Here is a 25,487-nt window from a genome sequence, read left to right as displayed (position 1 = left end):
GATCCCAACGTCCCTGGAACAAAGACCAATTATCCAAAAACCTGAATCCTTCCTTCCTGCACCATGCTCTCAGCCTCGTATTAATGTGCATAATCATTCTATTCTTCGCCTCACTCGCACGTGGCACAGGTAGCAATCCCGAGATTGTCACCCTGGAGGTCCTGCCTTTCAGCTTCACTCCTAACTCCCTGAACTCTCTAAGCAGGACCCCCTCACTCATCTTACCTACATCGCTGGTCCCTACATGTACCACTACATCTGGGTTCATGCCCTCGTTCTCAAGAATAGCCTGCACCCGATCTGAGATGCCCTGGACCCTGGCACCAGGGAGGCAACATACCATCCGAGACCCAAAAGCATTTCACAGTGGATTATGTCAATGCCACTGGACAATAGTCATTTAGGCTGGTTCATCTTCTACCTTGAAAACAGAGGGGACAATGGATCGTTCCAGAGAGATGACAAATATGTCCATCAGCACCTCCATCAGATGGACTGCGCAGTCTTTCAGAACCTGACCTGGTATATTTTCGTGCCCTGCATCTTTGCATGGGTTGACTCTGGGCAGGGTCTTCCTCACATCAACTTCAGCCAGTCGGAGTCTCTGCTCCCCTGGGGGAGGGTTGCTTTCCTCGCCAGCTCTTTGTTCTTCACATCAAACCGGGCATAGAAAACATTCAGCCTCCCAGGGAGTGGTATCCTGGTTATGGACAGGCTGGGTAGAGTTGTAGTCTGTAATCCTCTGAATTGCCTACCACATTCACCTCGTGTCTCTGGTATTACAGAAGTGATAGTAAATTCTCTGAGAATGATCCTACGTTGCCATCCTGAATGGAGTGCAAAAGCACAGCTCTTGCTGCTCCTGATCTAAAAGCAGCATCATAATCCCTCATCCTGGCACGGCCCTCTGCAGAAGGCCATGGCTTCAGATTTGCCCTCACCCGTGTGTGTTTTCTGATGGTAACATCTTCAGTACAATTCTCTATGTAACTAGTTGCAGAATCCACATATCCTTCGATGTTAGCATGGTTGCCATAGGTAGCAGCCTTTTGAACATTCTCCAGTTTGTATTACCAAAGCGATCCTGCAGTGCAGAGACAGCACCCTCAGGCCAGGTTTTCTCCACTTTAGAACTGGTTTAACCCATTTGATCACTGCTTTGTATGCTGAAATTAACATTACAGATGAGTGATCTGAGAGTCCAATATGGGGTCAATGAACTCCTTTATAGGCATTGTATGTTAGTGTAAAACATGTCCTGTGTACTTTCCCCTCCAGAAGTACAGCATCTCAGACAAGAGAGGTTCCACGATGCTGGAGATATTGAACTACATGCACAAAATGCTGCAGGAACTCAGCAAGTCAGACAGCATCTATGGAGAGGGATAATCAGTTGGCATGTTGTGATGAAGAGTTTCAGCCCAAAACATTGACTGTTTAATCCCCTCCATAGATGCTGGCAGACTTACTGAGTTTCTCCTGCATTTTGTACGTATTGGATTTGGAAATATCTGCTTTTATTTCCTTTCTTTTGTAAAATAATACATTTAATGTTATTTTTCTGTGATATGAGGCCTTTTAGTTAAGTTTCCTGCCATCCAACCTCCCCATTCTACCCTTGTCACCCTGAATGGTTCTAACCTGACCCAGAAGTCCTGACCCTTCTTGTGCTCTCAATCAGTTTGAGGCTTGTACCTCTCAGTAATCCAGTACATCAAAGTATTTTAGAAAACCCTTGATTGGTATGACTGGAGGACTCGTCCATTCACATTCACAGTTAACTCAAACCTACATCTCTTGAAGGGCTGGCAAAGCTAATTTCTCAATCTCTGATGCAGTGTCATCTCTCTTAATCAATTAAAAGAGATGGCACTGCATGCGAGTATCAAATAATGCAACAATTTCAAAAAATATTGAAAAATATTTTAAACATTATTTACCAATAATTGAACTCATTACTGGCTGCCAAATGATGTGATTTAGCAGAAGAGTACTTGTTAAGTGGTAATTTGTTTGCACTGATTGAGCATATTAGGTAAATTTGTGATGCAATTACACAGAAAAATTGTCATAAAAACCTGTTCCATGTGTAAGAAAAGAACGGAAAGCTTTCCCGTTGATTTTAATAAAAGGGGAAATCACAAGTAGTTTCTGTAAATATAATAGTTTCTTTTTAGTTGTTAAGCTCTTTGAGAGATTATTTTTTAAAATATTGTGGTTATATTCTTTCAATGCTTTTATTTTTCAGAGAATGATTGTTTTAATCATGTTAATAATTTCTGAATATATTTGAATGTCAGAAACATTCAGAGCTGTGACCAAGTCAGGGGCATGCCACAATGCCTATCAAAGATTTTTTTCCAGCTTTTTAGTCAGTGAGGCTTATTCTTCCTATCTTCTCCTTCCTCATCTACGGAGATTCCAATTCACAAGAGAAAACCTTTATGCTCTGCAAGTACTTACCACAAGGTAGTGCATTGCCATCTTCCACAGGTTTCTGGATGATGACCATAAAATTCTGGAGCAATGAAGCAAGGAAGATGAGTTGCATTAAAAGGACTTAAAGCAAAACGTAAGATGATAGAGCTTAATGGGAGGAGATGGTGCGCATGGTCTGGTTCTCCCTAGTCTCGGCTGCACCTGAGGGGAAAATTACAATACCCAATTAACCTCTTTAAGATGTGGGAAGAAACCAGGTAACCGGGAAGAAAAAATGCAATTGCAGGGTGAAGGTTAAAACTCCACACGGTTGGGCCTCTATCTGCAGATTCTCCAAGTTTTCAGATTGACAGATATCAAAACAGGAGGCAGGGAGAAGTGGAAATTTATTCATACAAATTCAAAGGAATTTAAAATGATCAGCAAAAGTGCTGATCACACTCTAAGTGCCAGACAGAATCTGTGGGGAGAGAAACAAGGTTAACATTCTAGTCAATAATCTTGAATTGGAGAATTGAATTGCTCTCCTCTCCTCTTATGCTGCCTGGCCTGCTGAACATTTTCAGCATTTCCTCTTTAAATCAGATTTCAAGCACCTGCAACTTTTTGCTTTCCAGAAGGATTTAAAGTGTTTAATTAACTCAGTTAACAGTATTGATCTGTCTTAAATAAGACATTTTCTGTTGAATAGAACAACATTATTATGTTAATAGAGAGGACAGAGAAGTAAGGATGAAGTTTTACCCAGGTACCAAAAAATTAAAGAATGACAAATAATTAAAAGGTCATAAATTTAGCCATAATAAAGTTGAAACTTCAAGGCAGAATGGATCTCATTGGGACACACTGGTGGCTGTCAACAGAACCACTGGCATCTAGCTGTTCAAGTGACAATGCTTGAAATTTCCAGGCGTGCCATACCAACTTCAATCTCAGTTATATAATTCATGGTGCATCTGTCAACGTTCCCTGGCACTGGGTCACCTCTTCATTCCAGGAAAGGAGCTGAAGCTGACTGATATAATGCCCCAGGTAAATTGCCATTATTGAATCCATCTCTGGCCCGGACAAAGAATCTAATAGGAAACTTTAATTCCAGAAGAAGCATTTCATAGATGAAGATTAATTATTCCTTTAGTTTAAATATGTTGAGTAGTTTTGAAAAGATCTTCACATTTAGGAAAGTTAGAAACTTTTGATTTATTTGATGGAGAACAGGGATGGGTGAATAATCATACTGCTATCTCAACTCACCACCACAGCGGCCTTCTACCGGCATCAGCCTGATGCAGGTACGGAGGACTGGCAAGCTGACTCTCTTACCTTAGATTGTGACAGGGAAGTGGAGAGGACACTGAATGGTGACTAGTCTCAGGGGGCAAATCGCAAGACTCTGCTCCTGGAAGACCATGATAAATGTTTGACTACTCATTGCTGTCAAATGCCTTTGAAGTATTTTAAATTTAATTTAAATAAATGTTACATAATATTAAACAATGCATTAAACAGCCATTAAAGTAGAAGTTCAGCTGAGCTTACACAATTAGGAAAATTATTCAGGGAAAACTAATTTTAATTGGAAATGCCCTAAAGCCTGGGAAGGTATTTAAAAGCAATATAACCACTGCCCTTTTTCATTTATAACTGGTGAATGAGTCACAGGGAAGGTCACTGAAGAAAATTTGAACTTTAGTTTAGCAAGAGGACTGATGGTGAGAGATGACTAACCAATTAAAGCAGCAACATCCCAACATCGAAATAGCAGACTGCTCACCGTTTCTCAGAGTTCTCCAAAGTGATTTCAAAGGCATGCAGCAGGCTGCAAATCCAATTAGCTTTTTTGTTTATAATAACTCTAGGAACCTTTTTTTGTTGAAAAGATCTTTAGAAGACATAATATGATGATTTATCTTTCAGAAGCTTTCTAAGATTCAAAGGTTTCCAATACATTTTAGAGAGTGTGCAACTAGAATAGTTTGGAAGACCAAAAGAACTAACATAGCTCTCTGTATTTTTGATGTTTGTTTTGATTAATAAAGTGCTTGAACATACACTTTAACAATGGCTTTTTCAAATGAGTAACTGAAATACCAAGGTGTGCCTTGAACTTTTAGTTCACTGGAATTGCTGACACAATAAGAATATTTCCTTTTCAAATAGCTTTTTCCTTTTTACAATTGAAGCATACACAGACTATCCAAAAACATCACCTGCATCACCCAACAACTCTTCATCTGGGCAATATACAATGGATAATTAGCAGCCCAGCCAAAAAAAATAAAGGATAGTGGAAAAATCTGGAACTCTGGGGGGGGGAAACATACATTATCTTAGGGAGGTGAGGACCTTAATAAAATTGTTCGCAGAGATGAGGAAACTAATGGGCCGAAATGTGAACAAGTCCCCTGCTCCTGATAGGGAACATCCTATGGTATTGAAAGACATTGTGGAAGTTATAGTAGACACACTTGTGATAACTTACCAAATTTCTCTGGACTCTGAGCAGGTCCGAGCAGTAAGGAAGATGGTGAATATCATGCCACTGTTTAATAAATGTTGTAAGCAAAAGGCAGTTAACTATAGGTCAGTTTGCTTAACATCTGTAGTCCATAAAATACTTGCTATCATTAAAGAAGAAATATTGAATCATCTGGATGGAAGTGGCCCCATCTGGCAGATACAGCATAGAATCACAAAGGGCAGGTCCTGTTAAACAAACTTATTGGAGATCTTTAAGGATATCATAAGCATTGTGGACAGAGTGGTAACAGGTAAATATTGAATTTCCAGAAGGATAAAGTGCCACAAAAAGATTTATCCATAAGATAAGGATGTATGGAGTTGGGGATAATGTATTGGCATGGATAGAGAAATGGGTAACCAATAGAAAGCTGAGTGTTTACAGAAATGAGTGTTACTCTAGTTGGCAGCCTATGGTGAGTGGACTGCTGCAAGGGTTGGTGCTGGGCAATATTCATTAAAAATTTGGAAGAGGGGATCAAGTGTAGCCTATCTAAATTTGCTGATCACATTAATTTGAGAGGAAAAAACAAATTCCACAGAGGATGCAAAGAATCTGCAAAGTGATATAGATAGGTTAAGTGAGTGGGCAGGAATCTGGCAGGTGGAGTACAGTGGTGGTAAATCTGAGTTTGTTCACCTTGGAAAGAATAACAGAAGGTCAGATTTATATTTAACAGGTGAAAATTGCAACATGCTGTTGTGCAGATGCATTTGGGAGTATTTGTGCCTGAGTCAAAAAATAATTGGCTTACAGGTGCAACAGATTATCAAAAAGGCAAATGGAATTTTGACCTTAATTGCTAGAGGGATTAAATTTAAAAGGAAAGAGGCTATACTGTAGTAGTACAGAGTATTGCTGAGGCTGCACCTGGAATTTGGTGTGCAGTTCTGATCTACTTATTTGAGGGAAGATGTATTGGCTTTGGAGGTGGTTCACAAGGTTGATTCCTGAGATGAGAGGTTTGCTTATGAGGAGAGACTGAGTCTCTTGGGGACTATATTCAGAGAAGATAGAGGCAGGAAAATAGTTTCCACTGATAAGTGAAACTAAAACTAGGGGACATAGCCTCAAGGTTCACTGGAATAGATGAAGGACAATGAGGAGAAATTGCTTCTCCAAGTGTAGTAAATCTGTGGAACTGCCTGTGCAGGGAATCAGTAGAGGCTATCTTATTAAATAAACGCAAGAAATTCTGTTGATGCTGGAAAACCAGAGCAACACACAGAAAATGCTGGAGGAACTTCAGTCAGGCAGCATCAATGGAAATGGATAAATAATCAGTGTTTTGTATGGGGACTCTTTATCAGGACTAAGAAGGAAGGGAAAAGTTAGCAGAATATGGTAAAATTAGGGGAAGGAGGGCAAGCTAAATGTGATAGGTGAAGACAGGTGGGTGAAGGAGGGGAAATGACTAGAAGCTGGGAGGTGATGGGTGAAAATGGCAAAGGGCTGGAGAAAAAGGAATCTGATTGGAGAGGAGAGTGGACTGTGGGAGAAAGGGAAAGAGCAGGGACACCAAGGGATAGTAATCAAAAAATTAGGAGAAGCAGTAAAAAGCTAGAGGGGGAATAGAATAAGTGGGGAGTGGGAGGAAAAATGGAAGTTGGAGAAATTAATGTTTGTGCCATCAGCTTAGCTACCTAGATGGAATGAGATATTGCTCCTCCAATTTGAGAGTGGCCTCTTTGCAACAAACAAGAAGGCAATGGACTGACATATTGGAATGGGGATGAGGATAGGAATTAAAATGGTTGGCCACTGGGAAATTCTGCTTTTTGTGGATAGAGCTGAGGTGCTTGGCAAAGTGGTTCTTCAATATGCATCAGGTCTCACTAATATAGAGGTGGCTGTATCGAGAGCACCCAATACCGAAGACAACCCCAATGGATTTGCAGGTGAAGTGCTGCCTCACCTGCGAGGACTGTTTGAGGCCCTGAATGGAAGTGAGGGAAGAGGTGAATGGGGAGGTGTAACACTTCTGCTGCTTGTGGGGATAAGAACCAAAAGGGAGGTCAGTGGGAAGGAGCAAATTGGACAAGAGAATCAAGGAGGAAGCGATCCCTGCAGAAAGCAGAGAATTATGGGAGAATTAAAGATGTGTTTGGTGGTGATGCCAGAAGTTGCAGAGAATGATGAGTTGGATGAGAAGGGTTTTGGAGTGGTAGGTGAGTACAAGGGAACTCTATCCCTGTTAAGGTGGCAGGAAGATGGGGTGAACGCGGATGTCTGGGAAATGGGAGATACGCAGGTGAGGATAGTATCAATGGTGAAGGGAAACCCCATTCTTTGAAGAAGGAGGACATCTTTGATGCCGCCAAATGTAAAGCTTCATCCTTGGAGCAGATGTGATGGTGATGAAGGAACTGAGAAGCAATTTTACAGAAGACAGGATAAAAAGGGGTATAGTCAAGATAACCATACAATCAGTGGGTTTAAAAAAGATATTATTAGACAATCTGTCTCCAGTGATGGAGACAGAGATTCAGGAAGAGGAGTGAGGAGCCAGGAGTTGACCAAGTGAACAAGGGTAGAGTGGAAGTTGGAGGCAAAGATGGTGAAATTGATGAGCTCAGCATGGGTGCAAGAAGCAGCACCAATGCGGTCATCAGTGTTACACAGAAAGAGTTGGAATGCATTACAAGGGAAGACTTGGAACATGAACTGTCCTACGTAGCCAATGGAAAGACAGGAAAATGTGGGTGCCCATTGCTGCAGTGTGAGTTTGGAGAAAGTGGGAGGAGCCAAAAGACAAATGTTGAGGGGAAGGATAAGATGAGGGAGGGTAGTGGTGGAGTGGAGTTGGTTGAGTCTTGTCAAAATAAAAGTGGGAAGTTTTAAGGGCTTCTTCATGGGGTGGGGTTAGAAGTGTTCAACTGATTAAATAAATTTAATAATGTGCTTACATTATTAAATATATTTGAGAAACTGCTAAATGGACTTTTGCATAGCAATGGAATTCAAAGCACAAAACCATAAGATAAAGGAGCAAAATTAGGCCATTGGGCTCATTGAATGTGCTCTGCTACTCCATGGTAGCTGATTTATTACTGCTCTCAACCCCATTCTTTTGACTTCTCCCTGTAATCTTTGACACTCTTATTAATCAAGAATCTATCAACCTCCAGTCTAAATATGCCTACTGACTTGCCCTACACAGTAGACTGTGACAATAAATTCCATAGATTCACCACCCTCTCAGAAAAGAAATTCATCCTCATCTCTGTTCTAATTAGATGTCCCTGTATACTGAGGCTGTACCATCTGATCCTAGACTTCCCCTCAATAGGAAACACCCCCTCCCATTCTATCTAGGTTTATTCAATAGGTTTTAATGAGATTCACCACCCACCCCCATTCTTCTAAACTTCAGTGATTATAGGCCTAGAGCCATCAAATTCTTCTTGTAGATTAACCCTTTCAAGGCTGGGATCATTCTCATGAACCTCCTCCATACCCTCTCCACTGCCAGCACATCCTTTTTAAGATAAGGGGTCTACAATTGTTCACAATACTCCATGTGTGGTCTAACCAAAGTCTTATGAAGCCTCAGAATTACATCCGTGCTTTTATATTCTAGTCCCCTCGAAATGAGTGCAAACGTTGCATTTGCCTTCCTTAACTGCTGACTCAACATGCAAGTGAACCTTTAGGGAATCATGCACAAGAACACCCAAGTCCCTTTGCACCTCTGATTTCAGAATTTTCTCACTGTTTAGAAAATAGTCTGCACTTTTATTCCTTCTTACAAAGTGCAGAATACATATTTCCCTACACTCCCAATTCTCCTAATCTGTCTAAGCCTTTCTGCAGACACTCTGCTTTCTCAACACTACCTGGCCCTACATCAATCTTTGTATCATCTGCAAACTTCGCCCAAATGCCATGAAATCATATTGTCATCCAAATCATTGACATATTACATGAAAAGAAGTCCCAACACAGGCCCCTGCAGAACACCATTAGCTTAATTTCACCTTTATCCATCCTGGCTGTTATTTCCTCAATGAATTCCAACAGATTTGCCAGCCAAGATTTCCCTTTAAGGAAACCATGCTGACTTCATACTATTTTATGACATGCCTCCAAGTAAGCTGAAATATCATCCTTAATAATGAATTCAACCATTTTCTTAATCACTGAAGTCAGGCTAACTGGCCCTTAATTTTCTCTTTTGCCTCCCTCCCTATTAAAGACTGGAGTGACAGTTACAACTTTCCATTCCTCCAGAACCATTCCAGAATCTAATTATTTCCTGAAAGATCATCACTATTGCCTCACCAATCAATTCAACTGCCTCTTACAGAGCACTTAGTAATAGTAACTACATTCACTTCTGCCCCAACACTCTTAAGTTTTTGGTGTACTGCTGTTGTCTTCTACAGTGAAGACTGACACATACTACTTTTCGCTTGACTGCATTTCTTTGTTCTCCTTTATTATCTCTCTAGCGTGATTTTCCTGTCATCCAATGTTTACACTTGCCTCTCTTTATATCTTTGAAAAAGTTTTTTGTACCCTTCTTTATATTGTTGGCTATATTACCTTCATATTTCATCTTTCGTCTCCTTATTGCTTTTGTAGCTGCTTTTTGTTGTTTTTAAAAAGTTTCTCAATCTTCTAGCTTCCCACTAATTTTTGCCATATCGTATTTATTTTGTTCTTTTGTTTTGTATCTCTTTTGTTTTTATACTTCCTTTAAATTTGCTTGACAGCCTTGGTTCCCTCATCCTCTCTTTAGAATGCGTCTTCTTTGGGATGTATTTATATTTTGCCTTCCAAATTGCTCCCAGAAACACCAGCCATTGCTGTTTTGCCATCATCTCTGCTAGTGTCCCCTTCCAATCAACTTTAGCCAGCTCCTCTCTCATGTTCCTGTAATTCCCTTTACTCCACTGTAGTACTGGTGCATCAGATTTTATCATTTTCCTCTCAAGTTGCAGGGTGAATTCTCTCAACACTGCCTCTGAAGGATTCCTTTACCATAAGCTCCCTAATCAAATCTGGTTCATTACACAACACCCAATCCAGAATTGCCATTCCCTTACTGGGCTCAACTACAAGCTGTTCAAAAAGCCATCTCGTGGGTATTCTATATATTCCCTGTCTTGGGATGCAGTACTAATCTGATTTTCAAATCTATCGTCATAATGAAATCCCCCATCACTATCATAACGTTGCCCATTTGATATGCCTTTTCTATCTCCTGTTGTAAATTATATCCCACATCTTGGCAATTGTTAGGAGGCCTGTAAATAACTCCCATCAGTGTCTTTTTACCCTTACAGTTTCTTAACTCTACCCACAAGGATTCTCGACTTTGTTACCTCTTTCTAAGAATTTGATTTCATTTTTCACAACATAGCCATCCCATCCCCTCTGCCTATCTGCCTGTCCTGTTGATACAATTTGTATCCTCAGAACAATAATATTCCAAAGATAATCTTCTTTCAGCCATGACTTACTGTTGCTCATTACGCCATACCTGCCAATTTCTAACTGTGCACAAGATCATTTGCTTTATTCTGTATACTGCATGCATTCAAATGTAATATCTTCAGTCCTATATTCATCAGTCTATTCAATTTTGCCCCTGGAAGTTAATGGAAGTTAAGTTCTTATCCTTTTCTAAACTTTCTGTCTTTTTTTTTATTCTGGAGAATCTGGTAACCTTCTGCACTCACCTTCGCTTTTACTTTATTGGCTTATGAGTTAAGGGTTTTAAGGAAAAGGCAGGTAGGTAGCGTTGAGTCCATGGCCAGATTAGCCATAATTTTATTGAATAACAGAGCAGGCTTGACAGGCCAAATGGCCTTCTCCTGCTGATATTCCTTATGTTTTTATGTTCGTAGTTGCTCAAAAAACTGCAGGGCCAGACACCATGTTCGGCCCACTTCCAAACCTTGGTGGATCAGCATTCTGTCACTGAAGAGTTCAGTGATGCAGTTGCTGAAATGATCTGCTTGGAGCAGATCTGCAGGAAAGCTGGCAAGCAGTAACTATGATATGCCCAGGAATAACTGATGAAAAGGTGATGTAATATGAAGTGGTTTGAGTTTCCCTTGAAAACTCAATCTGCTAGGTGCAACAACTTGAATGTGAGAAACTGTATATTGAAACTACTGATGTCAAACATGTAATAATAAATAAAATAAAACTTCTGTCTGATCAGCCGTATATTCCAAAGTTAGATAAATAAAGTTGGGTTTGCTTGATCTGTTTGATGTAAGATCTGTATCAATTAGCTCTCTGCCCTGCACTGACTAATGGTGCATTGACAGATGGAATGGAAAAAGGTAAGGTAGAAAATGTCCCCTCTATTAGGTCAACAAAAAAGATAAATCCTTGAGGAAAATATTGCACAGGCATTTCATGAATGGAAATCTTGGATCTGTGCTTTGTAGTTTGTCATATTCATCTATTAACTCTAAACTAAGATTTACTTTACAAAAAATATGTTGATTGTACTAATATGAAACAATAGCAAAGAAAATATGAGGATCCTTTAAAGAGCCGTCTTTTCTTTGCAATGCTGGAATAGATGACATTTCTTGTTGAAATGTTATCAATAATATAGCATTTGTAGTGCAAACTGATAATAATTTCATGATGTTAATAATCTGATAATATCACTGTAAAAGAAGTAGTCTGGTTTAATTGAATATAAGCTGTAGCTTAATGCGTTAACAAATAAGTAAGTGCTGAGCCAGGGTAAAAAGATGTCAAGGCTGAGGACGGGGACAAATTATTGTACAGCTCTCTACTCCATATCAGCCAGAATATCCCACCTGAGCCTGTCCTGTCAGCACTGAACTGACTCTTTCTCAGTGGCCATGACTTGCAGCCATGGGCTGTACTTGCCTCCATGTTGGACTGGCTGTATGGGCATGGACTCATTTTCAGTTCATATTCTGCTTATTATTTGTTTACTTTTCCCCTTGTTTGTACGATTTGTTGTTTTTTATCATCCAGTGGATATTTGACGGTCTTTGTTGTGTGGTGTTTTTCATGGATTTTATTGTGTTTCTGTCTTCAGTGAATGTATGTAAAAAGATGAATCTCAAGTTTTAAAATGGTATTTATACTTGGACAATAAATGTACTTAGATACGTACATACTGTGGAAGATTCTTTGTGTAACATTCCATAAATGTTTCATTTGTTACCCATTCAATTGTACATAATAAATTAAGATCTGTAAGATAATTCTGAGCACCAACTTTGCAAAATGGTATTAAAATGTGTTTTTTGAAATAATTAACTAGGTAATAAAATCTAGTTGATCATAATATAAGTTAAGATTTTTCACAAGAAATAAAAACAGCTTTGCCAAGTTATATAAATTTTAAAATCATGTCACTTCAAAGCAAAAGTTGTTTTTCAAATAGCTTTCAGGTGTATTAACAGTAGATTAACCTTGATTTCTCCTTATTTTGTTAAATACGTAATGAGATATGTCTTGACATTTTGCAAATTATGCTCTCCAACAAGTGCTTGCCATTGTATAGTGTTTTCCATACTGAGAGGACCCAGAATGCTTAACAGAAGAATTATCAAACAGAAATTATACACTGAAAAAAATCACCAGAACAGATGACCAAAAACCTGGTTAATGAGGCAGAATTTAATGAGCTTCTTGGAGGATGAGATGAAAAGACAAAGAGCTTTGTGTAGGTGATCTCAGAACTTGGGATCAAGGCAGCACAAATTAGGGTGACTGGACAATCTAAATTCCAGTGCATGCACCTTTCTTCAGCTGTCCATCGATTTTCGATGATGACTGAGGCCTGGGCAAGGCGCCACACATGATCACTTGGATCAAGCTCAACCTGCCTGTTATTCAGCCATAGCATCTATTAGATTCCCAGAATAACGCCCTGATGTTACTGTTTTTACTGCCAATGTGTAAGGTAGTTCATTTATGGCTTTCTGTAGAAGCAGTGCATTCTGCAGGTAGTGTTTAGGTTACCGTTAAAGATAAGGGATTGTGATGTTCAGCTTAGGAATGTCAAGTCAGCAGATTAGAATGGTGGAATTGAGAGAAGGTTCTACAGCCAGCTGGGCAAAGGGGTTTTGTGACAGACACTGGGACAGGTCGATGTCTTTTTGGTGGGAGATGGAGGGAGAAGAGGCTCAAGAGAACCGGCCAGAGGATTCGAAGCAGCTGGAATGTGCGATTCGATGGAGTCCCAAGATGGGAAATTCTACCAGTGACCTGTGAATAGGAGTTGGCGCCCTGAGTGAAACGGACACATCCAGCTTTTGGGAGATCTGATCTCCAACCTTGTACACATTTGACTGTTTTCCTTCTTTTTTAACAGCAAGTTGATTAAGTCGACATTCATAAATCCACCTTCTTTATAGTTGTATGCTGTGTATGATCTGTTATTTCTTGGTGACGGATAATTGCAAGTGGGCAGTATTCACACAGTTTTCACTCAGACCGGTGTGCAAGTGGTCGAAACATCCCAACTTCCTGATTTTAGTGGGACCCATATCATTCTGACCATAGGTGCATGGAGTACAAAAAAGGTGGTTTTCTCAAAACTGACTCCAGTGGCTGTCAGCGAGGGGATCACGAGCTAGGTTTCCGTAGATGCCAGTAAAAAGAGGTTTCATAGAAAATCCACAGCTGGCACATCATAGCACAAAATCTACATCCAGAGAATCATCGAAACCACTGGCTGGATAAATGTACCTGGACAAGCATGAAGACTTGGACCAAACTCAACCAGTCTGTTATTCCGCAATGTCATCTGTTGGACTTCTAGAATTATCATTCCACCATGAGCTCCATCACAGCAAGCCATTCCCTGGTGGGCAGTGAAATAATTCAAGTTCTTCAAGTCTCCTTGAAGAAATTCTCACTGACCAATGGGAAATTCTGACCTAGTATTATTTGAGGTGCTGGAATAGTAAAATGGAATGTACTGAATACTTGAAGTCTGTCTGACAGAAATACCTGTAGGCTAAGCACAATCAGTGAAAGGAGAATGCCATACAGAATCAGAATCAGGTTTATTGTCACCGGCATGTGATGTGAAATTTGTTAACTTAGCAGCAGCAGTTCAATGCAATACATAACCTAGCAGAGAAAAAAATAATAACTAAAATAAAAAAATAATAAATAAACAAGTAAATCAATTACATATATTGAATAGATTTGAAAAAAAGTGCAAAAACAGAGATACTGTATATTAAAAAAAGAGGTAGTGTCCAAAGTTTCAATGTCCATTCAGGAATTCAGGATGGCACAGGGTAAGAAACTGTTCCTGAATTGCTGAGTATGTGCTTCAGGCTTCTGTACCTCCTACCTGATGGTAACAGTGAGAAAAGGGCCTGTCCTGTGTGCTGGAGGTCCTTAATAAAGGACGTTGCCTTTCTGAGACACCCTGAACATGCCCTGGGTACTTTGTAGGCTAGTACCCAAGATGGAGTTGACTAGATTAACACTCTTCTGCAGCTTCTTTCAGTCCTGTGCAGTAGCCCTTCCAAACCCGATAGTGACTCACCCTGTCATAATGCTCTCCACAGTACAACTATAGAAGTTTTTGAGTGTATTTGTTGACAAGCCAAATCTCTTCAAACTCCTAATAGAGTATAGCCACTGTCTTGCCTTCTTTATAACTACATCGATATGTTGGGACCAGATTAGATTTTGACACCCAAGAACTTGAAGCTACTCACTCTTTCCACTTCTGATCCTGCTACGTGGATTGGTATGTGTTCCTTTGTCTTACCCTTCCTGAAGTCCACAATCAGCTTTTTTGTTCAACTGATGTTGAGTGCCAGGTTGTTGCTATTAGCACTACTCCACTAGTTGGCATATCTCACTCCTGTTCACCCCTTTGTCACAACCTGAGATTCTACCAACAATGGTTGTATCATCAGCAAATTTATAGATGGTGTTTGAGCTATGCCTAGCCACAGAGTCATGTATATGTAGAGTAGAGCAGTAGGATAGGCACCTCCCCCTGAGGTACGCCAGTGTTGATCATCAGCAAGGAGGATATGTTATCACCAACCAAGCCCTTTGATCCCTTTCTGCCCAATACATGTTGGTCTGCAGGTCCCACGTTGATTTCATCAACCACCTCCTAATTGAATTGGGAACATGTATCCTTTTCCCTAAGGGAGTACCTCAGAGGGAGAAGAAGGATTTAAAATCAGGATTATGTCAGTGATTAGAACTTAGGGAGCACAGAGATCTATAACGTTTGTGTACCTGGAAAACATTGCACTGATGTTATTCAGAGTTATAAATCAAAACATTTAGGCCTTCAGCAAGGAAGAAACTTTAAAATTGATATGTCATGAGACTAGAAGGCAGCATCAACAAGCAAAAGTATGAGGAATGAAGATGCTTTAGTGACTGAAAATAATGGTGGCAGATTTTTGGATGAGTGCAGTTTATGCAGTGTAGATGCTGGGAGATGGACTAACATGTAGTTATGTGCCGAATGCATGTGTAGGTTTCAGAGGGAGATCAGCTGAGTCAGGACAATGGACAAGTAACGTCACAGAGATGAAAATAGTGATGGACTGGATTTGGGAACAAGAAAATCAGATATAGAAGATAAGAGCAAGAAAGTGATGCTGAGGCTTAATAAGGCATTGATCAGACTGCACTTGTAGTATTGTAACCAAGTTCCAAATGTCAATGTTCAAAGTAAATTTATTATTAGAGTACATATGTCACCATTTACAATCCTGAGATTTGTTTTCTTGTGGGCATACTCAGTAAATACAAGAAACATAATAAAATAAATGAAAGGCCACATCCTATAGAATGTACAAACAATTAATGCATGCAATACAGCAGAATGCAAGTACAAAGGGACAAAAGAAACAATGATAATAAATAAATAAATAATACATATGGGGAAGATGAGATGAAGAGTCCTTGAAGTGAGTCCACAGATTGTGGAAAGAGTGATGGAGCAAGTGAAGTTGAGTGAAGTTAACCCCACTGGCTAAAAAGGCTGATGGTTGAGGGGTTAATAACTATTTCTGAATCTGATGGCATGGGTCTTAAGGCTCCTGTACCTTCTTTCTGTTGGCAGCAGTGAGAAAAGATCCTGGCCTGAATGGAGGTTTTCCTTGATGGTGCATGCTGCTTTCCTGTGACAGTGCCCTTTGTAGATGTGTTCAATGGTGGGGAGGTTTCTACCCATGATGGACTGGGCCATATCCATGACTTTCTGTGGGGTTTTCTGTTCAAGGGAGTTGGTGTATCTATTCTAGGCCAGGACGCAACCAATCAATATGCTCTCCACCACACAGCTATAAAAGTTTGTTAAAGTTTTAGATGCGATGTTGAAGCTTCACAAACATCAAAGGGAACAGCACTCCCATGCTTTCTTCATAATTACACTTACATGCTGGGCCTTGACAGATCCTCTTATATAAGAAAAGATGTGTTGGCGTTAGAGAGGGCCCAGAGGAGGTTCACAAGAATAATTCTGGAAATGAAAGGGTTAATGTACAAGAAATGTTTGTTGGCTCTAAGTTTGTACTTGCTGGAGTTTAGAAGAATGAAGGAGGATCTCATTGAAACCTATCGAATATTGAAAGACCTAGATAGAGTGGATATGGAGAGGATGTTTCTTGTCATGGAGGAGTCAAGGGCCTAAGGGTGCAGCCTCAGAATAATGTGACATCCATTTAGATTGAAGATGAGAAGGAATTTCTTTAGCCAGAGGGTCGTGAATCTGTGGAATTCATTGCCATAAATGGCTGTGGAGGCTAAGTCATTGAGTATATTTAAAGTGGAGGTTGATAGGTTCTTGGTTAGACAGGGCATGAAAGATTACAGGGAGAAGGCAGGAGAATGGGTTTGAGAGGGATAATAAATCAGCCATGATGGAATTGTGGAGCTGGTTTGATGAACAATGTGGTTCAATTCTGCTCCTTTGTGTTATGGTCTTATATGATTTGAACACAGCATTAAATTTGCAAACTGTATTACTCCAGTTCTATTAACTTCCAGAGGCAGTAATTGCATGAATAGGTTTCATTGTCTAAAGCTTCATACGCTGTAGGAAATTTGTGTTCATCCAATAGTGTATGTCAGGTAAATGCTGTGGCAATTGTTAGTCAGTCATGTGGCCCAAGGTGTGCTCGTGAGTTACAGCTGAGTGTTTACATTTGATGTACCTTCAAAATACGTGACACACAATACTGAACATGCAGTTGAGGAAAAATGGGTCCAAAGACAAATCCCCAGGAGATTTCTGCTTGTAGGAGTTGGAAAAAGCAATTCAAAATCTGAATACAATTTGATTAAAAGAGATTGGAACATAACAGATACAATTCCACCATTCTGGGTATCAGAGGAGAAATGCTGGAAATTAGAACAGTTAATTGTTTTTGTTTTTGAAGTATGCAGATGGATCAAAGTTTATAAAGAGTGAGACAATGCCCCAAAGGTGGCAAACCTGTAGGCGGCAACTTTGTTGAAGATTGTTTTAATGGAGTGGTCAACGGCTTTGATGGGATTAGATCAAACAGGAATTGACTTGTATGGAGATGGGCTTGGAAACATTAAGAAAACAAATAGGCTTGGATCTGCAGAAAAAGAAACTTCAGAAAAAGAGCAACAGAGAAATTCAGGAATTTTAGCTGTGTTTGAGGGAAAGGAAGGAGGAGAAATGCTAAAGCAGCTGAATTGTAATCTTAATCTTTGTGATATATATGTTTAAAAAATTACCCACACCTGTGCAGTGCCTGCATTTATGTTGCTACACGGGCAATTAGACAGATGTAGCTATGAACAGAACATTTTTTACTAAAGGCATCAGCTATCAATTAAGCAGCAGCAGGAACAAAGAATGAAGGTCAGATCACAGAGTACATCCCAGTTCTTAAATGCAATCTTCTGTATACTACATTGCTTCTACGTTGATAAAATAAGTAAAACTGTCAACTATTTACACAAATGAAGTTATATACTGTAATAGTGTAAATAAATAAATATGCACAACTATGTTTCTGCAATAATAATTCAGTTGCCACTGAGATCTCCTACCCTTGTCATCCCTGAATTATCTTGTCAAGATGTCTACAGTTCTGGTTGTCAGCTTGTAGTTTAAATTCCCATGTGGCCCAGGTTTCCTTCAGTGTTTCTTCCAAGTGTTATTTAACTTGGAAGAACACTGGTCTATCGGCTAAGGAAGGACAGAGTGATAATTCAGAAGAAGTTTTCCTGCAATGTTGATTCAGTTGACTTCATAAGCTCTGGGCTGATAAGTACTCAAAGGGTTACCCATCCCAGTCTTTATATCACACCTTTGACACTCTGACTCATCTTTCCAGCCAGTGAGGCAGTATCTAAACAGGGACTGTGACGAAGGTGTCTGGTACTCATGTCAATTGTTTACTCCTCTGAGTTCAGCAATGTCAGGCTATTGTTTGACCTGTCTGCAGGGCAACCTGCTAATTTAAACTGCAGTTCCGAGATATTTGTGAAGGATGATTTCACAAGGCCAAGTGCGATGGGAATGACTTTGGTGCATCAAAAATCTGTGCCTGAATTGATGACAGTTAGTCCATCTGTTTTTTTCCCCCTTTCTTTATTTCAAGGTATCAATTCTGTTATGACTGGCCATTTTGGAGGTCATTAAGAGTCAACCATATTGGGGAGTCTGGCTTGTATCTAAATCTGACAAAGTATGGAGGAGGATTTTCCTCTCTGAAAGATATGCGTGAACCATGAAAATCTAGTAGTTTTGTGGGCATAAAGACTAATAACGTGTATTTTTACCAAGTCCTTCATTTGCAAGTGACCCTTGATATGAATCACAGGTGGTGATAATATTGTTTGGTTGAAACGGTGGAAGGCCATTGTCTCAATCAAACCATAAGAAAGGAGTGAGCTCTGTTTGGTTAGGCTCTGGTAACAGAGGTTTTTTATGGTTAGATCTTGGGAATTAAGAAATTTTTTGCATGTTCTTTGGCTTTCAGAAATATGAGGGGAAATCTTAGTGAAGCAAATAAATTCCTGATGTGATATGGTAAGTTAGAGATGTGGAAACATTTCCTTGAATGGGGAAATCTCAAATGATGGGTCATTATTACAGGATGATTGGACTGTTTTAAAATGGAAATCTTCCTCTTACTTTTACACTTTGAAATGAAGAATCTCTACAATCCTTTATTCCAAAGTGTCATTCCGGCCAGATCATTGAAGGTATTAAAAGGGAAATTATGAACATTTCTGGGAGTTCAGGAAGTTGAGGGCTATAGGGAACTGGCCCAGAAGAGATGAGATCTGAAGCAGATTAACCCTGATCGTATTGAATACAGGGTCAGGCGTGAAGGACTGCCTGACCTACTCTTGCTCCTATCTTCTTATGTACCAGTGGGCTTCACAGTTCATTTTCTTACATTGGATTTAGAGAAACAAAGAATATTATAAATGAAAGAGCATTATCTTTAGATATCTTAGAGGTTGGCTCCATCTAGCAATGCAAGGAAATGATGGACTAGATTCTCCTTCACATTCCCAATGAAATAAAAAAAAACTGACTTTCCATCAAATTTATAACTGGTGTGCTGCGCTGATTGCCTGATATTGCACGTCATTTTCGGATTCCCCAACATATTGATGAATACACCCTGTATGGCTGATGGCTAAAATTTTGGGGGGCTTAGGTGTCAAGAACTGTCCATTCACTGATGACATCATTGCAGCTTCCACAGATTGATAACAATAATGGATTTAACGAGTCTATCCTGTTGTAAACAATATTACGGTGCAGATAGTAAGTGTCCTGCAGTTTCTCACTTGCTGGCTAGTTGAGTCCACGCCAACACCTTAGTAAAACTCCAGCTGCAGGTCCAGATAGATTTCATGTTGTGTTCCAGATAGGAACTATTGCTGCTTCTGGAATGTCAAGAAGGTGGTGGGAAGGGATCAGAAGTGATCAGGATATTATGGGAGGGAGGAGGAAATGAAGCAGACAACACGATTTTCAGAGCAAAATGTACTGAAATTCAAGGTTTACTTCCCCTCCAAGCATCCTGAAAATTTTAGACTCAGCCACTTCCATCCAGTTGGACTGCATTGCCCTTCTGGAGGCTTCCTGTTCTCTGCAGCCATGAAAGGATGAAACGATTTTCCTGCTTTCTGGCAGGAACGCTGTACTGATACATCTGAGCATGCTGCTGCCCTTGTTTCTGCGGCACGTGCAAGGCCACTCTTCTCTGACAGTTGTAAATAATCCACAGTTGTAAATGTAAGGTCTCTTTTGTAATTGGTTGCTTTATTCTCTTCCAAATTCAGTGGAGGAGAGTTTACTGATCTTCAGAGATAACAGGAGCAGGCTGGCATTTGAAATTGAAAGTAACTGCAAACCCTTCAAAAGCAAAGATATTCAGTTTTCCTAGAAACCCCAGCAGCAAAATAGGAGCTTTCAAAATATCATACAGATCCTCCAAAACCTTGCTCCTCTTTCAACAGTTAACTTAAGTTGAACTCTCATCTATCCCTACCAAAAAATATTTATAGTTTGCCTGGATTTTGGGCAATTGCATAAAAACATCCATCCCCAAATCATATAAAAACTTCCATCCCCCACCCTCTTTGTAACTTGACACAAGCTTATTTTCTACCTTCCCAGTTCTGACAAAGCGTCTTTGATCTGGAATCTGAACTCTGTTTCGGTTTCCACATGCTGAGTGATGCCAGCATTTTCTGTGTATATTTCAGATTTCCAGTAGCTTCAGATTTTGATTTCCACAGGAAACCTGTGCAAGTTATACTGATAGTTGCCTAAGCCAAATCAATCATCATGGTGTCACCCTGTACAAAACAGAGTGAATTGTAATTAACTCCCGCTTGCCAGAATCACCAAAGATGAAGTGAGACCAGAGATACATTATCAGAAACTGCTTGGTGTTAACAACATAGATGTTGTTAACACCATTAAAGATTGAGCAATGAGGTTTACTGCAAGTAATGGGATATGTATAATTAATTTGGCAGAACCTGGAACAGCACAAACATTACTCCAGTTTCCAAATATTGCAATTTCTCTGCACCAGCTGGGATCTGTTTAATAACAACATCACAGTTATTTCAGCATCTAGGATTATGGTTTGATTTAATTTACAGTTTACAGTATATTCTGAGTCTTTGATACATTTCCAGAATCAGACCAGTCTTCTTATACCCAAAAAAGATGTACGATCTCATTCAATATTGTCGCACTAGGCAATTAATCTGTCATTTGCAACATTGAAGCCTTGGCTGCAAAAAATAGTATTAACATTAATAATAATCTATTAGAAAGTCTCAAAACCACAGGATGTGCCCACCAGTCCATGATTAACTTAACTGAGTGGCTAAAGGCCAGCAGTTCCAATCAGAGTCACCCAGCACATTTAGGCCTCATAGAGTGGAGTTGAAATTGCTCACAGAATTTATGTACCATACAATTCTATTATATCAATTATGCACATTACAAGAAAATTGGTAATTTATCAAATAAATTGCATGATGAGAAACTGCTATGTGCTTGCTCTTGTAGAAACATGGTTCCAGGGCAACATCCCATGCACCTTCAATCTACAGGCCATGCCACTCAGGGACTTGTGCTGTGCTATTAACATTTTTTTGACTGTATGTTTTTTCCAGCTATTATATGGGTTGTGTGTTGTGTGAGTGTTGGTATTGGGTTTTGCACCTCAGCACACGGTGGAACACTGTTTCTGTACACATGTGTTTGGCTGAATGACCATTAAATGAACTTGAAATCTAGAAGAGATTTTCTTACAATAATTTCATCAGTGTTTGGTATTAGAACTTCAATCAATTATGTGGATTTCATTCTCAAGCAGACTCTCATTGAAGCTGGTTCTTGTGCACAATGAAATTATTTCAGTCCGCATATATTTGAACCAAGCATGTATTTATTCTAGCTATGCAACATGTTTACAATATTTTCAAAAGGCTGTTCTTCTTGATAAGTACAAAATACTGTTTTCTTTGTTTCCCATGTGCATTTCTTATATTGCTAATAAAATCCTTCCTTCCACTTATGCTTTTTTCCTTTAAGCTTTGATATTGAAACAAGCTTTGCTTGGAAGTGAACCTTTGGTTTTAAATAGGCGAGAGTCCTCCATAGTTTACTCATAGGCCACTAACACCTTCTCTGTTTTGCAGCCACTGAAACGCATTGATTGGAATGGACCTGGTCTGAGATACAATGTTAGTTGGAGGCGACAAGGGGATGAAGTAACTTGGCATGAATATGTAAGCAGTAAACATCACCACCTTGTTGAGAATACCCCGACATTTGTACCCTATGACATCAAGGTACAAGCCTTGAATGATATTGGACCGGGTCCTAATCCAAAGATTGTAACAGGATATTCAGGAGAGGATTGTAAGTATTCTTTTTACTTCACTCATACTTTGAAACATCTCTGTATTTGTAAAGTACTGGAAAATTCCAATCAGTTTTGTAAATGTGTTCCTATTTAATACATATATACATTAATTTGCAAGATTTTTAAATTAGAAATGCTTTCTAACTGTGTAAAATAAGAGCTATTTTAGAACCATTTGTACATAAACGTAGAGTAACACACACAAAATAATGGAGCAACTCAGCAGGTCAGGCAGCATCTACAGAAAGGAATAAAGAGTCGATGTTTCAGGCTGAGACCTTTCATCAGGACTGGAAAGGAAGTGGAAAGAAGCCAGAATGAGAAGGTGGGGGGAGGGGGGGGGGAGGGGGGGAAGGAGTACAAGCAGAGAGGTGATAGTTGATGAAGTGAAGAGGAAAGTAAGTGTGGGGGGGGTGAAATGAGTAGCAGGGAGGTGATACATAGAAAAGGTAAAGGTTTGCAGAAGAAGTAATCTTGATAGGAGAAGAAAGTGGACCATGGGAGAAAGGGAAGGAGGTGGGACACAGGGAGAGGTAATTGACTGTTTATTCCTTTCCATAGATGTTGCCTACACTGCTGAGTTCATCCAGCATTTTGTGTGTATGTCAGGACACTGGACCAGGGATCCAATCGCAGACCCAGTACTGTGCACACAGCGATATTAATTGAGTAACAAATCCCTAGGTGTAAACAAAGTTGGCGTCAAAGTTTAGGCAGAGATCAAAACATCCAGAAAATCCAAAAACCAGAATCGGTAAACAGGCAGAGTCAATATTCAGAAGACAGAGTACAGATATGAGGCAATAGGTGGAGCACAATGAGACAGAAGTGGCAGCAAAACAGGTAATAATGAGAAACAGGTGAGAGGCGGAGTACTCAGTGATACAGGGGCCGGAGTAGAGCAGGAGTGGAGACAGGAGCACATGGGGCATGAAAACAAACAAGTGCACATGGCAACACAAAACCACAGAATGACGGCTAGGGGGAAAACACACAAAAAGACAAAGTTCAACTGGAGGTATTGACAGTGTATTATTCTGGATTTCCAGTATCTGCAGAATCTCTCTGTTTCCATGAACATATGATTGCAGTGCTCTACTAATATTTGAACAGGATACCAGAAGTGATTTTGAGGCATGTTATGCAACTAAATTCAATAACCTGGCCATTACTAGGCTGGCACAATGACTAATCTGACCGTGAATAGGCTCAACATTACTAAAGTTCCAACTAGTTTATTATGGAAGAAGACAGCCACCCATATGCAACTCCAGTTAAATATAATGTCCTTGACTCTTAATTGTCCTCTTGGGAACAAGGGACAGGTCATATACGTAGGCTTCATCCACAGTCCAACATTAAATAACATTTGGTACTGTTTTCAGTATTAAGTTCACCATCAAGAATCAAGTGTGCTCTATAATGTAGAAATGTGGACACCCAAGAACATCAAACATTGTTTTGTCTGTTGTTAAAATTTCTTCTGGGACTGGTGGTAACTACCAGGTGGGAGAAGAATGTGGGAGGCAACATACGAGAATGAAAAATATCTAAGAAAAAGGTCATTGTCCTAAAATGTTGACTGGTTTCTCTTTCCACAGATGCTTGTTGACTAGTTGAGTTCTTTCTGTGTTTCATTTGGGTCCTGACAAATTAACATGTAGTCATTGTTTCAGTATTTTTTTTCCAACTACAGCTGTGATCTGGCTGAACTTTGGTCACAAAGACATCCAGAGATGAGCCAAGAAGGACACTAAGTGTGGGAAGTTAGTGGCACACTGGGGAAGAATCCTGTCAAGTATGAGCTACAGAAATACTAATCACCCATATCCAAGCCCTTCTCCGCCCATCCCCGAACAGCATCCGACTCCAGATTAGAAGTTGGACTCTGACAATGTAGGTTAGCATTTCAACAGGTCGTGATTGTCTGGTTCCATTGGAGAGATGGGTAGTCCAAGAGTGACTGCCTGCAGAGTTGAGTGTGACAAGCTGAGAAGGTTGGCAGAGTGGGATTGCAAATGGACAAGGGAAGGGTTCATACAGTCCCCATGCACTGGTGTAATGCTCTGTTGAATTCAGCCAACAGAGCGTTACACCAGTACATTAAAAGATAAATTATATTTAGGAATGCAGCTTAACACCCATCACCCCTGAGGCAAATTGATCACTTGCTTCCAGCTATTAAAACCAGAAGGGACCAGGTTGGTTTATATTTATGTTTGTTACCATCTTCCTGTGAACATTGGTATGTTGACATTACAGTAAGAAAAATCAAGAATCATTGCTGAAAATGTTAGTCCTTACACTGATCTGTGGAATTTGTGATTTGTTGATATATTGGAACAATTTCTTCAGAACTATTTTGTCCATTTAATACAAATTTACAGAATGATAACTTGTCACTCACCTTGAATAGCAACGACTTTGTCTGAGTAAAAATTACATGTGATTGCAAGGTCAGTTTTACAATGTTTATGATACTCATTTAACATACAACAAAAAGAAAGCTGAAGAGAAATTACAGAAATATAACTCAGAAATGTAACTGCTATAATCATTCAAAGTAAAAGTTGCTGCTCCTGCATAAGAGCATAATATACTTACAACAACATTGGTGAATCCATAGGGAAACTTGTGCTGGCAGCAAGTACAAAGTGCTGGAGGAACTATCGATGGAAAAAAGTAAACAGTTGACATTTCGGGCCGAGACCCTTCATCAGGACTGGGAAAAAAGATGGGAAGTTAGAGCAAGAAGTTGGAGAGAGGGGAGAAAGAAGTACAAGGTGGTAGCTGATAGTTGAAACTGGGAAAGGGGGAAGGGTGAAGTAAAGACTTCAGATGATAACTGAAAGAGATAAAGGGGTGAAGAAGGAGGATTCTGATAGGAGAGGGTAGAAGACCATAGAAGAAAGGAAAAGGGGAGGAGCACCGGAGGGAAGTGATGAGCAGGTAAGCAGTTAAAATGAGAGAAGGAAACAGGAATGGAAATAATGAAGGTGGGGGTGGGGGAGCAACTACCGGAAGTTTGAGAAATCGATGTATATGCCCTCAGGTTAGAGGCTACTCAGTCTGAATATAAAGTGTTGCTCTTCCAACCTGAGTGTGGCCTCATCACAGCAGTAGAGAAGACCATGGAC

At 39.8% G+C, this 25,487-nt stretch overlaps 1 protein-coding gene across 1 annotated transcript in view; it reads left to right on the top strand.

The window, feature by feature from the left end:
• chl1b (cell adhesion molecule L1-like b) overlaps positions 1-25,487 on the top strand; it is a 547,507-nt gene that overhangs the window by 290,120 nt on the left and 231,900 nt on the right. The window contains exon 19 of the mRNA XM_059944908.1: positions 22,124-22,346. Coding sequence (XP_059800891.1) covers positions 22,124-22,346 — 223 coding nt within the window. The remainder of the gene's footprint in view (positions 1-22,123; positions 22,347-25,487) is intronic.

This window comes from Hypanus sabinus, chromosome 19 (assembly GCF_030144855.1).
Source record: "Hypanus sabinus isolate sHypSab1 chromosome 19, sHypSab1.hap1, whole genome shotgun sequence".
Taxonomy (NCBI): Eukaryota; Metazoa; Chordata; class Chondrichthyes; order Myliobatiformes; family Dasyatidae; genus Hypanus; species Hypanus sabinus.
This window is presented reverse-complemented; position numbering and strand designations above follow the sequence as displayed.